Source organism: Zalophus californianus, chromosome 2 (assembly GCF_009762305.2).
Source record: "Zalophus californianus isolate mZalCal1 chromosome 2, mZalCal1.pri.v2, whole genome shotgun sequence".
NCBI classification, from domain to species: domain Eukaryota; kingdom Metazoa; phylum Chordata; class Mammalia; order Carnivora; family Otariidae; genus Zalophus; species Zalophus californianus.
The window spans coordinates 78042548-78060580 of NC_045596.1; the positions used below are offsets into that span (position 1 = coordinate 78042548).

The 18033-nt window shown below is 37.8% G+C and overlaps 1 protein-coding gene across 5 annotated transcripts in view; it reads right to left on the bottom strand.

Moving 5' to 3' along the window:
• The window catches only part of UNC5C (unc-5 netrin receptor C), a 343908-nt gene that overhangs the window by 84018 nt on the left and 241857 nt on the right, over positions 1 to 18033 (bottom strand). For all 5 annotated transcript variants that reach the window (XM_027599021.1, XM_027599024.1, XM_027599022.1 and 2 more), the window contains exon 4: positions 13870 to 13973. In XM_027599021.1, coding sequence (XP_027454822.1) covers positions 13870 to 13973 — 104 coding nt within the window. The remainder of the gene's footprint in view (positions 1 to 13869; positions 13974 to 18033) is intronic.

Genomic DNA, 18033 nt, shown 5'->3' on the forward strand with positions numbered 1-18033 from the left:
CTATAGTTTGCTGACTCTTGTTTTAAACGACAGGGAAGGCCTCTCTGCAGAGCTGACTAGTCGCTAGAACATGAATATCTAGAAAGAGCCAACCATACTGAGCCAGAGTGTTCCAGGTACAGGGAAGAGCAATTACAAAGGTCACTGTTTGAGAAGCAGAAATAAAGCCTTCATGGCTGAAGTGTGGTGAAAGAATGGATGAATGAATGAACATATGAACAAAGGCATGAATGAGTACCCATGTAGAAAATAAAACCACTAATAATAACTGGAGAGTATATATAAAGAAGCATTCCCTTAATTGAGATATGTAGCCACATTCAAGAGAAGAAACAAAGACATGAATGCACAGGAAAATATAAGTCAGTAGGATCTACCTAAAATTAGTTTACTCCCTGAGTATCCATTGAATAGCTAATATGCACTGAGGATTATTGCAGGTGCTAGAAATTAGACGAAATATTTAATAATTATGACATCTAAAGTTTCAGACAATCAAAATGTTAGATTCTTAGCAATGCATATATTTTGATTTCTAGAAGTTGAAATAGGACTTCTAAGTACTGCAAAGTACTGCTTGTCACAGAACAAAGAGTAAGTACTGTGATAAACAAGCAAACAAACAACAAAAAAATGTGACCTGGGAATGAATATATATATATCTCAATCATACCAATTAATTTCATTTTGGGAAAACATTTTGAAAAAAAATTCTTGAACATCACCAAATGAAGTATGTTTAGAAATCACTGAGATATTCTAAAAAAAATGGACCAGAAGTTGAGTTTAATTTTTCTTTCACATTCTAAAATTTTCATTTTCTTAATGAAGTGTGTGTAGATAATAACAACAAATAACACAAATCAACATGTTTATTCTGCTTTTGGAAAACTGATGAGATGATCTAACACTTTTTAATAAATGACTTCTCCCCAAAAGACATCTTTGTCTGGATACTATCTGATTAACTCATGAAAATCAATCAAATAAGGCTACACACAATTTGTGTCATTTTAATGAACTGAATTTCCAAAACATACAGTCAATAAAACTTTTTTTTGTTGTTATGGGAAAAATATGGACTTTGGAGTTGCCAGACTTGGCTCTGTAGCCTGATCCTCCCACTTGCTAAGTTTGCAGCCTTGTGCAGGCTAGAAGCTCCCAGAAGCACGATGCTCACTGTACAGAGGGAAGGACTATCCCTCCCAGTGTTGTAGGAGGATTTAATGAGTTACGGAAGGGAAAGCACCTGGAATTAGGAGGCAGGCAATAAATCTAATTTAATTGCTTCTTCTCCAAGACTGAGTTTACCCCAAACAGAGTTATATCTGCATAAGTGTATTTTAAATGTTGATGATTCAGTGTCCCTTAGTGTCTCTATTAAGAAGTACATATCTTCATATTCATAATACTAATCAGGAAAAAAACAAAAACTAGGAGAAATCTTTCAATTTTCCACTGCATAGGGCTATTGGTATTAATTTATGAGTCTTCATTCATACAACTCTCCCAGTGAGGAAAGTTTCCCCTTGTTTACAGCCTCAATCCCTTCTAGTGTATGTACCAGAAGAGAGGTCATATTTCTAGCCTTCCTATATGAGAACTGGTTCCCAGCTCTTCTAGGAAGATAAAATGTTTAGAAATCCCTCCAACACTTAGGTCTTTCAGTTCCATTGATGCCTTCAGTCTGGCAGAGAGTTCTCAAAACACCAACATGATTTTATTAATGAAGATGAGTGATTCCCAATTTGATTATAAGTTTCAGGACTACAGCATATTGACCCCATATTGTGTGTTCCCAGAAAAGATGTATAAAACTGCCATCCCTTCCTGTGTGTGGTATGATTTAAGAATCAACTTTTTTTTTTATGGCTCCTAGATGCATGGTTTTATAGCTTTACTGTTACTGATATTTTATAAAATTCAGAACTATTGGCTATATAAGTGCTGTCAGAGGAAAAAAAAGGTTTTGCAGCAAAACATGGAGATCATTTGGCAACGGCTTGGGCTTGCGCAACCTTTTCTGAACAGCCATTTCAGCATTCAACAACCTCATGCTTCAACTCTCCCCCCTAAAAACTTTGTTCTTCAGTTCAAATTTAATTTTTGATTTATATCATCAGCAAAGGCAGAGAAAAGTGGATTACCATTCCCGATGGATTATCCATTTATAGCTTATCATTAAATATGGGATAAATTATAATCTCCAGTTTAATCTTGACTTCCCACACTCATTTTCTCACCTTTATTCACCTCCGTTCTCTCTTTCTAATTAAGCAGCATACAAGCTAAGCTACCTAAGACAGAGCCCCAAACTTCTAATGTTAAGAGTAAAGTAGGGGGACTCATTTACACAAAATAATTATTTTCCAAACATTATTTATCTTTAGTAATTTGTTTGCTACTAAAATTGTGTAAAGCCTAACTATGTTCATGTTTTAGACATTGAGGAGGGTATGTGCTATGGTGAGCGCTGTGAATTGTACAAGACTGATGAATCACGGATCTGTACTTCTGAAACAAATAATGCAATATATATGTTAAGAAAAAAAAAGAAGAAGAAGATAGCAGGAGGGGAAGAATGAAGTGGAGTAAGTCGGAGGGGGAGACGAACCATGAGAGAGGATGGACTCTGAAAAACAAACTGAGGGTTCTAGAGGGGAGGGGGGTGGGGGATGGGTTAGCCTGGTGATGGGTATTAAAGAGGGCACGTTCTGCATGGAGCACTGGGTGTTATGCACAAACAATGAATCATGGAACACATAAAAAACTAATGATGTGATGTATGGTGATTAACATAACAATAAAAATTATTAAAAAAATAAAACACAAATATTTGGACAAAATGATGGAGTAAAAATAAATCAACAACCATGAACTTTTTCCTTGTTGCCTCGTCCCTTCCAACTCCCTGGGCAAAAAAAACATATCCCAGGATGATGCATATATCAGGGGCTTTTTAGGAATGCCTGGCACTAACTAGTATTAGCAATCATCACTATTTCCAAATATAGTAAATGTTTGCTCTCAGTCGTTTCTACATTTTGTTTAAGCAAATCAGTGCCACAGTAAGAAGAAATAATTTACAATCTAAATTCCATTCTGAGCACTGGGTGTTATCCACAACTAATGAATCGTTGAACACCACAACAAAAACTTATGATGTACTATATGCTGGCTAACTGAACAGAATAAAAACAAATTCCATTCTTATTTTCTGACCGACTGTTTTTAAAAGAACAATGGAGACAATATATTTGAAACCACAGTATTATAGACCTTATAACAACAGTGATGATGTTTTACCGTTAGATGATAAAAGTACATAGTTGAATATTATTAAACATTAGGAACATGAGCCATATTTGCTAGAGTGTATATACTTTACACTAAACAAAAAACTTTATGTAAAAACATCTCTAGAATATGCTTTGACTACCTTCAGGAAGACTAATGTGTTGGTTTCATATGTCTCTTCTCCATACTGCCAGAATCAACACAAGGGTAGAGGCATTACTTGTATTAGGAAATAATTTGGCTAAACTCCATCTCTGTAAAACCATGTCACGTACGGGCCACAAATGCCAATAAAACAACAAGAGAAGCAAAATAAATTTTTCTAATAATCAGAAGGCTCCGAAGTTAAGGTACATGGAGACACATAAGCAGAAAGTATAACAAATTATAAATCTGATCGTGATTTACATATCTTTACAACACCTTCAACATAATCCTATAGGCTGAGTTTTGTGATTTCTTTCAGTGTGACCTTTTCTATCAATAAAGCTGAGTCCTTTTTGAGAATTTTAAATATTTCTACTTAAGAACTTGTTTCCTTTTGTACTTCAGGGTAAATGATATACCTGCATTTTACTGATAGGACAGTGAAATAAAAAAAAAAAAAGGAAGGAGAGATCAATTAAATTCTTTACAGAGATCTTTTTAGAGATAGTTGGACTTTGGTCATAAAATTGCTAACAATGAGAGGTGCTCAGCTTCCCCCCGCAAGTAGCTGCTGGCACCCTTTTCCTTTTCTTAACATGAACTTGTTAACGATGTGATTGGTTAAGGAATTGTCTAATCATATACGTCAATAATAAAGAACAAAGCACCTTGCAGTTTTCTTTCCTATTCTACTCCCCTGTGAAAGACAGATGTGTTGTGTCTAATTATTCACTGATTGGTATCTGGAGAAACATTAACATAATTGGCACATTTGTTCTAATTAACAGAGAGAAACTGCCACATACCACCCAACATGAAAAGTGAGTCCAGCAGCCATTAGCTAGAAAAACCCACATCCATCAGAAAAGGCTACTCTGTTGAACTCAAACTGGAGCCCCTTAAGTCAGAACACTGAGACTGAGAATGACACAACAGAGTTAGGAAGAGTGTGTACACCTAAGAGAATGGAGATTTAGCCCAGCGTCGTCGGATGCAGGTATATTAATCAAACAAATGGGAAAAGCAATTATGGGGTGATTATCAAAATAAAAAAACTGAGCCAAGCCAAGCTTCTAGAAGGAGCATTGGCTGGAAGCTGGGAGTCTGTCAAGTTTTACTGACCGGTTTAGAAGTGACAAGTTTGAAGTTTTTCCTGTATTTGTTTGTTTTAACCCTGCCCTTTAGACCAGTGGTTCTCAAACTTTGTTGGATTTTAGAATCACCGGGGGGGGAGCTATTAAAAATCTTGATAGCCAGGCTGCACATCCTACCAATTCCCAGGTGATCCCAATGTGCATCCTCGCTGGAAAACCAGGACTGCATGTGGACCGGTTCTAACGTTCTTGCTAAAATGCAGATTTTGATTCAGTAGCCCGGGGTGGGGCTTGAGATTCTGCCTTTCTATGAAGTTCCCAGGTCATGTCAATACAGATAATCTATGCATCACACTTTGAATAGTAAGGTCTCGGCAATTCTAAAAAAAGTGTCCATAGCTAATAGCCTTCTGGAGACTTTTACCAGGTAGGGTTTGGCTCCAATTTCTCCAGAGTTTGAAATCTCAGAATTATTTTCTTTTGATTTCTCACAGTGGCAACAGTTTCTCACCATCTCTTGCATGACTAAGAAAGTCTTCATTATAGGATGCCAACAAATGTTCTTTACCCGTAAAAGTTGTGGCTAAAAAGTGCCTTAAAAAACAAGAAGCAAAAGGCCATTAAAAAAAAAAAAAGTGTGCACAATGACACGCACTTTCTCCCTCCACCTCCTACCACCCCCACAGCTATTGTGGAGATACTGTTCCAGATGTTCTCTATTGTCAAGAGTAGAGGCTACTTTGTTTATGCATCCATTTGCTTATCAGATTTGCAATGAAATAAGATGCTTATTCACTTCTGTGTTGACTACTGTCTAAAATACTTTGTACATTTCAATGGGTTTGTGAGAGGAAGTGTGTTTTTATGCTTTAAAAAAGTGTTGGTCTTCAAGCATGTTGAAATTTTATCTTTAGACAATTGTAAAAAAAAAAAAAGCCAAAGAATTAAAAAAAGCAAGTGGAAAATGTAGTGACATTTTGCTCAGTTGTAACTTCTGCAAAGGGAAGGGATTTGCTAAGAAAGGAATTTGTTTTCCTATTGAGGAAACACTCCCTTAATTGCACATATGTCTGGCTCATTGCTTTTGAGAACTGAATGTACACAGACCACACTACGGAGGCAAGCTTGTCTTGAAATCTGAAAACTTCCATTCCTAAAGCCTAAGTTCAACTATGAGAAGATAAAAGCACATTGACCTAATGAACTATTAAATTAACTAATAGTGACAACCACCAAAAATGCCCAAAGTAGAATAACTATATCTAATAATTTCTTCCAAGGGAGCAAAATGGCACTGAAATGTTCTTAAAATGATAATTTTTTTCAGGGCAAAGCAACCATAAATTGATGAGTCCATGGTTAGTTTCTAACCAGTCTTTAGCACAAATTTGCCTTTCGGGATAAGGAACTCCCAGCATTTCTTCTTATGTACCAAGTAGAAGTGGGACTCTTACAAAGTCTGGCCACCATTAGAAATTACTGGCTTTCTGCTCTCTAGGACTGCCATTTCTCACCCCCAGTGAGTTTACAGTAAATAGTGCTTCTAGGCATATGGAAAGACTCACTGAAAGAAATTCCAAAGCAAGAGAACTGATTGAAGAAACATATACTTTTTCTCAAGAGATAAGGGTCATGGAAATAAAAGACCATCTTGCCCTGTGATTAAAGACACAGTCTAGGTCATTGCCTCGTGCTCAAGCGCCACTGAGAGAGATTATCTTCGAAAACAGCTGAGGCCTGTTGATAGCTGATTTTAGGTCATCTAAGAAAACCTCACTCTAGTGTGTCTGCTGCACTTTAGCCTGGAAGATTTTCCTTTTTCCCAAAAGACCAAATTTGTTCTAGGTTTCATCCATTGAATAAAATCAAGTCTAAAAATCATGTTCAGAATTTTTTATCCCCACAGAAATTAAAGTATGCCCTTTATTTCTCCATCTCTCTCCATCTCTTTTACTTCTACCCTAAGACAAACAACCATTTTCTCTTGCTTGTGTTAAGGCAAGATCCCCTAGATGGATCCCTGCTTTCATTCTTACACTGTGAAAATCAATTTTCCACACAGCAGGGAGAATGATCTTTGAAAAACATATATATCCCAACATGACAATTCCCTACTTAAAATCTCCAATGGCTTTTCCTGCGTTCAGAGATCCATCCAGGTGACTTACCATGTCTGTTAATCCACAAACTAGTCCTCCTGCCTCTGACTGAAGGTCTTCTTGCCCTCCTCACAGCTTCATGACATATGTCTCTGAGCCACTGGCCCCTTTTCAGTCTATAGCCACATCCGCTCCTTCTGAGGCTTTTTTGCTCCCCCTGCCTGGAACGTCCTGACCCAAATCTTTTCATGACCCGCTCTCTCCTGTCACTCAGACCTCAGGTTGGATCGTGCCTCCACAGATAGATTCTCCTTGACTTGAAAGTGACTTCCCATCCCCAGCAACCATCAATGTCTCAAAATGACCTTGCCTTATTTATTTTCACTTGCAGTTGCAGGACAGTATCTTGACCATTTAGTTCTATTCCTGTTTAGTCCTTTTTTCTTTTTTAACCCGTTAGGGACTTTGGCTGACTTGTATCTCCTGGATACTAGAAAAATATCCAGCACACAGTGAGTAGATAATAAATATTTCTTGAATCAAGGGATTAATGACTAAAAAATAAAAAGTGCATGTTGTACTATAGCTCAAATGAACTACTATGTATGTGCACAAGTGAAGCCACAAACATGTTATAAGTCCAGAAAGGGTTTATAATTTCTTACTGTTTTTTTTTTTTAAAGAATTGATGTTGAATCAAAGAAAAACACATGGGGTAACCATGACAAAGAGGTGATGCCGACAACTGTTGAATGAACCAATGCCAAGTTTGCAAGCTGACTACTACTCAGGGAACCTAATGCTCTTGCAAAACCGTTTGCAAGGCTGATAATCAGCTCGTAATAAAAACCCCTTCTTGTTAACGGAATATTATGCAGCCATCAAAAGGAATGAGATCTTGCCATTTGCAACGACATGGATGGAACTGGAGGGTGTTATGCTGAGTGAAATAAGTCAATCAGAGAAAGACATGTATCATATGACCTCACTGATATGAGGAATTCTTAATCTCAGGAAACAAACTGAGTGTTGCTGGAGTGGTGGGGGGTGGGAGGGATGGGGTGGCTGGGTGATAGATATTGGGTAGGGTATGTGCTATGGTGAGCGTTGTGAATTGTGCAAGACTGTTGAATCACAGATCTGTACTTCTGAAACAAATAATGCAACATATATTAAGAAAAAAGAAAAAAAAGAAGATAGCAGGAGGGGAAGAATGAAGGGGAGTAAGTCAGAGGGGGAGACGAACCATGAGAGACGATGGACTCTGAAAAACAAACTGAGGGTTCTAGAGGAGAGGGGGCTGGGGGGGATGGGTTAGCCTGATGATGGGTATTAAAGAGGGCACGTTCTGCATGGAGCACTGGGTGTTATGCACAAACAATGAATCATGGAACACTACATCAAAAACTAATGATATAATATATGGTGATTAACATAACAATAAGAAAATAAAAAAAAAAAACCCTTCTTGTTGCTACACCCATGCTAGGAAAAGCTCCACCAGATCTTACTGGGCACTGAAAGCAGTATCTCTCCCCAGATTTGTATTCAAACTCTTCTTTCCTAAGCTCTTTGCCTGCAGAGAATATAAAGCACAGCTTGGAAGACAATGCACCTGCATGGAAATGCATCAAAGTGAAGTTCTCGCTATGAGGGAACGGCAGTGAAACGTGCACGCCTCTCATGAAACAAAATGTTCAGCGGCCATATTAATAATCAATTAGATGGAGTGCCACCTGATGCTGCACATTTGGCAGAGCCTCCAGCTGCCGGCTTTTTTGCTTTTTGCCCTGGCAGTAGTAGCTTAAAAAAAAAAAAAATCTGTTGCCTGTTTATCAAGACTAAACTCAGCAAAATAATCTATTCTTTTGCCCTTTAACCCATATTTTCCCACTTGCTAATTAGAGATGCAAATATTGATAAATAAGATGACAGTTTCTAAGCACAACTGGGTCAATAAGTTGAACATTGTGCCCTCTTCCTCCAATTAAACTCCTATGAGAAATAGCTCAATTATAATTAGAGAAGCAATTATCCCCTTGTTAAAGGTGATACAAACCACAGGTTTTAATGAAAAATTCAGTTTTGCTCCTTCTGCCATGCCAACAAATCTTGTATCCATTGATGTTTTGATCCCAGTACTCTCCAAAAGAGATAATCTGATGAAATAAAGTATCTCTGAGTATGTTTCTGGCTCACGATGTGACAGCAACATTTTCTAGGCATAAACTAAGATGAGCAAAGAGGGATTCATTTCACAGAATGCTGCTATTATACCACTGGAGCAACCCTGCACCCATTCATGAGCATATTAATTTTCTGGCTTGTTTAGGGAGATGGGGAGGCTTGTCTATTGAAAGGGAGGCAAATGCCTTCCCAGAAATGTAAGAAAAACATTATATTTTTGGCGTGGTCCTAGCAAAAAAGTTATTAAGATAGTGGGCAATACCATTTTAGAGTGTTTCTGGTAGTTGTTTTTCTTTCTCTTATCTAGTCTATTCTTAATTTTAATGTAAGTATTATTAACCTGCCCTATACTCTTTGAACTGAAGTAACTTCCAATGCGCCTCCCCCCTTTTATTTTATCCTGGTCCTAGTGGGTTGGAACTTTGCTCTCAGGCTTTAGACTATTGGATCCCCTCACCTCACACTGAGTTCTCTCAATAGGGTTGCATCTTCAGGGGTGACAAACATCTTTTTTCTGGAAACTTCCATCTCAATTTCCTGAAATGTACCTGTATCCAACAGGCATTCTTTCCTTCATATAATTAAATATAGTCAGAGAATCTACTAGGTAGATTCAGTCTGCTGGTATTAGAGATAAAAACTGAACCTGAACCTGCCCCTCCCTTTTTGCTCCTTATTTCTTCACAGTTTAGGCAGGCAGAGGAGTCAACAGATACATTTCAACACAAGTAGTAGTTGGGGCTAGGTAAAATCATTGTCTATAGGGGCCAGCCACATTGGTTCTTCCATACCAGGTGTTAAATTCTGAGATAATTCTGTATGTGCTGCGAAGTAACTGAGTGCTCCCCCTCTCCTTCCCAATACTGGATGGCTCCCTGGGCCACCTTCTGATTCAGCAGCTAAAGGGTTTATACCTGATACAGCACAGGGCCTTCAGATTCTGCCCCTGTGCTAAGGAAGTTGTGTAGTTGTTAAATATTTTAAATAAAGAAAATAGATATAAAGGAAAGACTTGGCAAGGAGACCAGAGGAGGGAGCATCGAGCCTAGAACCCTGAAACCTATGTGGTTTATCCTGGAGTGCCCGCAGCATAATTTTTTTTTTTTTTTTTTTTACCCAATAAGTATTAAGGTGAGTTCTTAGTCAAAAGGTCACCACCTGTAGAGATGGGAGTGAGTACAAGAAATCTGGATTGGCCTCTTCCTTCTTTGAAACTTGGTCAGTCTCTTTCCTTTGGCCCTGAAAAGGAGAACTACCACCAGTAGCCTCAGCCCAGATTTCCTCTCTGAAATAAAATACGCAGGCTGCTCCAATGTCCTGGGACCATGATGACTAAGTGGACAACAGTAACTTTAAAAATCAGAAAAAGGGGCGCCTGGGTGGCTCAGTCAGTTAAGCGACTGCCTTCGGCTTAGGTCATGATCCTGGAGTCCCGGGATCAAGTCCCGCATCGGGCTCCTGGCTCAGCAAGGAGTCTGCTTCTCCCTCTAACCCTCCCCCCTCTCATGTACTCTCTCATTCTCACTCTCTCAAAATAAATAAATCTTTAAAAAAATATTAAAAAAAATAAATAAAAATCAGAAAAAGAACAGCAGCATGTCATGACTTGCTGTAGATATTTACATTAACAAGTCATTTGTAAAGTGGATATTTACATATGGGGCATCTGGGTGGCTCAGGTGGTTGAGCGACTGACTTCGTTTTGGCTTAGGTCATGAATTCAGGGTCCTGGGATCGAGCCCCACATGGGGCTCTACGCTCAGCAAGGAGTCTGCTTGAGATTCTCTCCCTCTCTCTGCCCCTCCCCCAACTCTGAAATAAATAAATCTTTTTTTTAAAAAGAGATATTTATATAAATAAGGGCCTTTCCTTATGTAAAGCTTACAATGCTATCTTCATTTGTAGAATTTATGGACTCTAACCAAAGTCCTGGCTAGAGAATAGAGGAGGGCATATTGGTGGTGGTTCTCAGGACAGAAGATTCATCTCTGCATGCCCCACAGCACTGGCATAGGTTCAATGCACTCAGTGACTATTCTGAATTCAAGAGGTTGAATTCCATCTTCTGTGAATCAATGGGTGATAACATAATAATAGTACAAAAAGTGGCTGATGTTTCTTGAGCTTTCTGCATTGTCTAAGTGATTCACATGTACCATCTCATTTAAACTCCAAAACTACACTCTGGAGACATACTATTATTATTATTATCTCCATTAATAATTCAGAAAACATATGTATAGAGGACTGAAATACCTTGCCCAAAGTCAAAAAGTTAAAAATGGTGATGCTTGTCTTTACACCTAGAGTTCTGCAAGGAAATGAGATTAACATTCTATGGTCGTGACTAAAGCCAAAATAAGGGGTGATATTAAATATTATTTATGACCTCAGAAATACCTCTGCCATTTTTTGTATCACAGGTGATACCACCGTAATTTAAGATTAGTAGAGTTCTTTAGAAATTTATTGACTTGTATGGGAAGGAAGAAAGTGATTACCGCCTCATATTCTGCAAATAACGTACCTGACTACTCCTTCAGTGGAGCTAGACACATACTTATAAAACAAAGATCAGCTGAATTGATCAGCCATGCATTCATTGAGCATTTACCATTGGAGTTTTTCAGAATCGTTTGCCTTGGATGCAAAAGAAGCACAAATCCTTGCCAGTATAGCCTGATATCTTAAGGACTGATTTTATTTACGGGAAAGTGCAAGAGTCGATCTGTGAGCTCAATATTTCATTCTATGCTATTTTTATGCTTTTAGATTCTTCAAAAAATTTAAATATTAAGTAATGAATGCATTTATCATAAAATTAAAATAGGCTTACAATCTTTTAATTCACCAGGTTACATTTCATTCCTTTCTTTATTCATTTATCTACCCCTCTTAAGCAACTGACCGTTGTAATGTGTTTCATTAAGGTACTTATTAGCTTTCTGATCTTAGTGATTCTAAGGGTGTTGGATAGAATCTACATAGGCGTTTGCTAGCCTGCTCTTGAGTGTAGCTGTTTGATGTGTCTTCTGACTTCAAAAAAAAAAAAAAAAAGAAAGAAAGAAAGAAAGAAAAAGAAAAAGCCACATTAAATATAGTTCTTTGAATGTCAAATGGGTATATGATTTTTGAGCTTGCCAAGTGTTAATTGGTCTCTTCCCCATTGATGATACAAATAAAATTCACAGTCAATTAGTTTCAGTCATGAATCTTTACTCCTTGACAAAGTGAACCACTTTGTTGGAGAGACTAAAAAAATGAAAAAATTACTAGGATCTTGTCACTGAAAGTCTTTGCAGGGATCAGCAATCTGTAAGAAATGCTGGGTAAAAATGAGGCTATGGATGCCCATGTTACTCAGAATATATTTTGGTCTTTAAGGCAGTTTAATGGCGGTTTGCATTAGAATTTTTAAAAATACAATGGAGACAGGTGCACTCTTATAATAAGTGAAATGAAATACTGAAGAGAAAAGAGTTGTCTCCTTTCATTACACTAAATCATATTGCATATCGGTGTTGGAAGATAAAGTCTTGATGTGGTTGGATAAAACAGCTATAATCATGCAAAGTGTCCAATGCACTGCTTGAAAGTACCAGGGGATGCCAGTTACAAGGCAAACAATAGTTCTCTTCTTTCAGAGGAAAACAAGAAGCTTCATTAAGAGTGCTACTTTGAGGCTAGAGATATAAATGGCTGTGAGAGAAAAAAAACGCAGTTGTTTTCTAAGAGCCTTGCCTAAATTTCTAATTCATTTATTATTAATAATAATTTGGAAAGAGCAATTAGATGTTTAATCTTGTTGTTGTGAGACCAGCTAACGGAGTTGACTCCCACCTTTGCTTCAACCTTCAAAAGACTGAAAAACTATGAGAAATCTAATAGTAAGTGTACAGCTACAAAACTTTTTTGAACGATGATGTGTCAATAATGGTTTCTTTGCACTTTCATAGATAGGGAGAATTCGGGGCTTATTTTTACAACAACAACAACAAAAATCCAGCGGGTCCATACGCAGACCCAAATTGCGGCAGCTAAAAAACGCCTCTTTCTATACATGCAATAAAGAGTAAAAATTTCAAAGGACTAAATATAGTTTGGAGGTTAACAAGGACCAACAAGTTGGCAGCAATGTATGTCACTTGTCAAATTGAAGTGTTTCTGGGCCCACAGAACACCGGATTAGCTAAGGCAATAGCGTCTGATGCCCTATTAGGATGTCTCCTAAAAATCATAAATGGTAGCATTTTTGAGAGTTTAGAGTTATTTGTTAACAAATGAAAGACACAGTATTAGACGATTTTCCTAACAAGTATGCTTTATGATGGTGAATGGCTCAAGGAGGGCACGGGATTCTCTTGTGGTCATGTAGGCCTATCCCCCATAGACAGGCATTTGCAAAGGACAACTGTATGGTTTGGTGCTAATGAAAAACATGGTATGTATCTGATTCATCATGCTTCATTAACAATCAACAGGCTTTGTTTTAGCAAAAACAAAAAATGAAAATGAAGAGCTTGATAAAAAGTTCATGGTAGGAAACTAATTGACACTTGTCATTTCTCAAGCATGTTTCTATTCATGGTGTGTAAATATGGCCTTTAGATTACATCATGGAACAGGAAATGTCAATGTGGGGTGCACAGGCTCATACACACACACACACACACACACACACACACACACCTTTTACATTTGTTGCATATGATCAAGAACAATAATAAAATTGATAGTACATTATTGTCTTATCACCACTCTATATGAAAAGTGCCAGATACAATAAAGCAGTGTTTCTGATTTCTTGAAAGAGAATGACAAAATTGAACCAAGCTGCCCGTGGCTTTGTCCAGTGGGGCATTCTAATTGACTCCCAAGTCATTAATCAGTCCCCAATCAATCTGTTTTGCCAGCAGCAGGCAGTTAGGACTCCATTCCCAACCATTCATCATGCCATACCCTAATTCACTGCCCCATTAGCCATGGATTAGGCCTCTGTTAGAATAACTAAGTGCCAGTTGCTAAATGCAAAGAATTTTTGTTACCTCAGCCACTGGGATCCCTTCAGGTGGTCGACACTGGAGCAAGACTTCCTGTTCCAAAGATACTTCCTTTCCCAGGGGTTCCTGCTCAAATGTCTTCCGTAGATCTGGAAAGCACAGGTAATAAAATACATGACAAAACTAATAATTAACATTTATTTATTTATGGAAAATGATATAAAAATATCCCAGTTTAGTATTTTATGTATCTTTTTATTTTTATTTTATATTTTTTTAAAGATTTTTTATTTATTTGACGGAGAGAGACACAGCGAGAGAGAGAACACAAGCAGGGGGAGCAGGGGAGGGAGAAGCAGGCTTCCCGTGGAGCAGAGAACCAGATGTGGGGCTTGATCCCAGAATCCTGGGATCATGACCTGAGCCGAAGGCAGACGCTTAATGACTGAGCCACACAGGAGCCCCTCTTTTTATTTTTTTTTAACCACACTTTGTTAGTACTGTACCATAATCCAGACTATTATATTCTGTGTGGTGGAAAACATGAAATTCAGAGGCTATTAACTGCTTCTACTTTAATCTTCAATGGAATGCTTTGGAGAACCTCATTTACACAATCAGTGAAATTGATTAATTGCATTTCCTTAGTATTACTTGATCATCAATTATGGTGATCACATTTTTTTATCAAAAGAGCCCCATTATCATGATACTTATACACACAGAGTCTGTTATATACGTAAATATTTTTCTCTTTCTTCATAATAGGTATTATTAAAGTTGTAATAACTCTGAGATCTTTTGATCAATAACTCAAGAGGAAGTTTATGTTTCAGAGTGGGAAACAGAAAGCTGGAGTCCTGAGAGAATTAATGTAACTTCTTGAGATGTTTCAAACAGGAAGCAAGAAAAAGAGGAGCTATGGGGATGAGTCTAGAAATATCTCAATATGTAATTATGTAGCCATTCTTTGATTAGAAGATTAAATGGTCATTTTTGCTCAAATATGCCAACTGCCTAATTGTATATTTATATAGTTATAGTTGCTAAGATATATGCAGTAGACTTTTAAAAATCGTTATAAGTGGACACGAACATATTAGAAATCAGTTTGTAATTTTAAACACCCAAATTAAAAAATAAATGATCCAATCATAGAGTTCTGAAGCAACATTAACAACAACAAAAAAAAACCCAAACCAAAAACATACCAAATACTTTATTTCATACATGTACAGTTTCAGCTTCTTCTAATGAAAAGTTATTGTAATTTTATCCGTTGATTTTGATTATAAATTAGTGCTTCTATCCTTTCATGCCATGGCCCTGATAAAGGCTTAAGAATCAAAAAGTACCATTTTAGCCTACTGAACGATGGGTGGAAACCCAAAGACTCTGGAGGTCATCTCCTTAATGTCTTTCAAGGAGCTATCAGAAAGTACCATCTGGAAGAATGGATAGAGAGAAAAATCCATTGTTACATACTTGCCATTTATTGAATTTCTTGGCATAAGAAAACTTTCAAGAGCTTAGGGGTTGTGAGAAAATTATGGATCTGTGCGATTTGAGGTAAGACAAGGGGGTCTCCAAATGGTGACGGAATTTCTGTCAGAAGGCCAGTAATTTGATTATCTTGTAATTTGATTATCAAGAAATTGAGTATATTGCAGAAAAAAACACTTAAAATCCACAGGATTGTCAGAATTTACAAGTTATCGAAACCATGTCCTTATTTTATATATAAGAAACATATCTATCAAATTACTCAAAGCCTTACAGCAAAATAATCAATGCTACATTAGAACATGTTGAACCTTGGTTTGTACATATTTTGCTATTACACACATCCCTTTCACACATCTTTTGGTTAATCTGTGTCCTTCCAACACAAACATTTAAAACTTTTCTCCTCTGTGTCACTTCTTACATAGTAGTTTCTCTTTGTGCTCACTTTGGCAGCACACACACTATAGTAGCTTCTCTTTGTTTTGGATCTGCATTAAGATAAAACTTTGGCAAAACGTCAAATACTAATAAAAAGGATAGCAACAATGAACAATTTTTATGGGATAAAATGTTCTTGACAACATATACCTTGTTTGTAAAAAAAAAAAAATCATTCTGAAAAACTCCCATCTGATGTAGGGTAGGGTGAAGAAATAATAACTGGAATTAGTTCTCAAATTAAAGAACCCACTGACTCATTCTTGGTTAAATTAATTGGCATGTCACAAAATGAGGGCTAAGAATAAGAGTGAGGCACATATGTATCCAAATAGCTAAAACAAATTCTTTTAATATTTATTAATCATATGCTTTGGTTGACAATTGATTAGGTACTTAAGATGACGATGTGTAAGATAAAGACCCAAAACTAGACAGGTAAGCTAATGTCTAGTTGTGAAGTGCCTTTCTGCCATGCTGAGGAATGGCAAACCCTCAAAAGCTTTTAAGCAAATGAAGGAGATCAAATGTCACATTGCCCTCCTTGTGATAGATGGATTGAGGCGGTGGTGAAGAGACAGAAGGTAGTTAGGGACCCATCTGAGTAGACCAGGAGGGATGACGGGGTCCGGAACTCAGCTAGTCATAGTGAGGAGGGGCAAGCAATAGGAGGAAGAGAAGGCAGATTCTAGAAATAAAATGATCATACATTCGGGAAGACTCAGGTATTTGGAAAATGCCAGGAGGGAAGAATAACAGTATATTCTTAGCAATTCTATTGCAGTTGTTAAGATGGTAGCATCACTAGATGAAATAGTACCGAATTAGGCAGGAAAGTGAAGGGAAAGATAGCAATGCATTTTGGTATAGGCTCAGTTTGCTGTGTCTGTAAGATATTCAGATGGAAAGTGCAATAAATCCAGATCATGATTTCTCAACCACAGTACTACTGATATTTGGGACTGGAGAATTCTCTGTTGTGAGGTTGTCCTGTGCACAGCAAAATTCTTAGCAGCATCCTTGGACTCCACCCACTAAAAGCCAGAAGCACCCCTCCAAGCCAGGGCAAACTAAATACCTCCATACGATGCCTAATGTTCCCTGTAGGCAAAATCCACCCAAAGTTGAGAACCACTGGCCTAGAACTTAAAAAAAAAAAAAAAAAAATCCTCGTAGGAGATTTGTGCTGCGTTGTCTAGGAGATGGCTGAAGCACGGGAAATAGATTAGATTACATCACCAGGGGAAAGACTGTGTTCAACAAGCAGGGCACCAACATTCGAGGGAAAAGGCTGCCAGCAAAATGACATGGCATGAACCAAGAGGCAAGAGAGGAACCAAACAGACATGTGTCAGAGGAGCTAAGAGGAGAGTAAAGTTTTAGAAGTTGGGAGGCCAACAGGACAAATCCCGGGAAAGACTCACGGGGGCGAAGAAGGGATTGGTTTGGGACATTTAGGCACGAAGGGTGAGTGGAAGTCAAGCTGTGTTGAGGGGTGCACAGGAACTGGGAATATGACCATCATGAGAACCTACTGCTCTTTTGCCAAATTTTACGGTGACAGAAGTCAGCGGCACCATTAAGGGGCGATGGGTCTGCATGCAGCATGCTATAATTTTTAGAATATAGTGTAGTTTTTGGCATGGGTTTCAAATTCCTGCCATATGAAGGCACATCTTATGAGAATCCTTGTTTCCTAACTGAGAATGGTGACCACATGTCAGAAGCACACACTTCGAGAGACAGGTTGAACTGAACCATCATTGAATGCCTGATAATTATTTCACTTTAGTGGTTTGGCTTTAAACTCCATATAAATTTTATGTAATTTCTAAAATGATCTCATATTTAACCCCCCACGAGGCAATACTTCTTCCTGAAAAATCCTCTCATTTCTGCCATAAAACCTCTTTTCTAGCTTTCAGGTTGGGTAATGAGCATAGACTATATTGTGGCTGTCCAGCAAAGCAACTGCTAATTTCAGTAGGTCTCCACGTTACTCTGCGAGGGGAGAGTGGGTAACATTTTAAGCATATCCCTTATCATTTGCAGAGATGTGATAGAAGGCAGGCCGGATGCCTTGCTGGCAGAGAGAACACAAGGGTGACAAATGAATAAGCATGAAAAACGGACACTTGTCAGCTAGGAATTAGATGTAAAACGGAACGGTTCAGAATAATGTCAGTAGAAGAGATGAATTTCTGCTCTTGGAAGACCTTTAGGATTCTACATTTCTGTTTTCTTTCCGTTAGTTCTAAGGCTGAT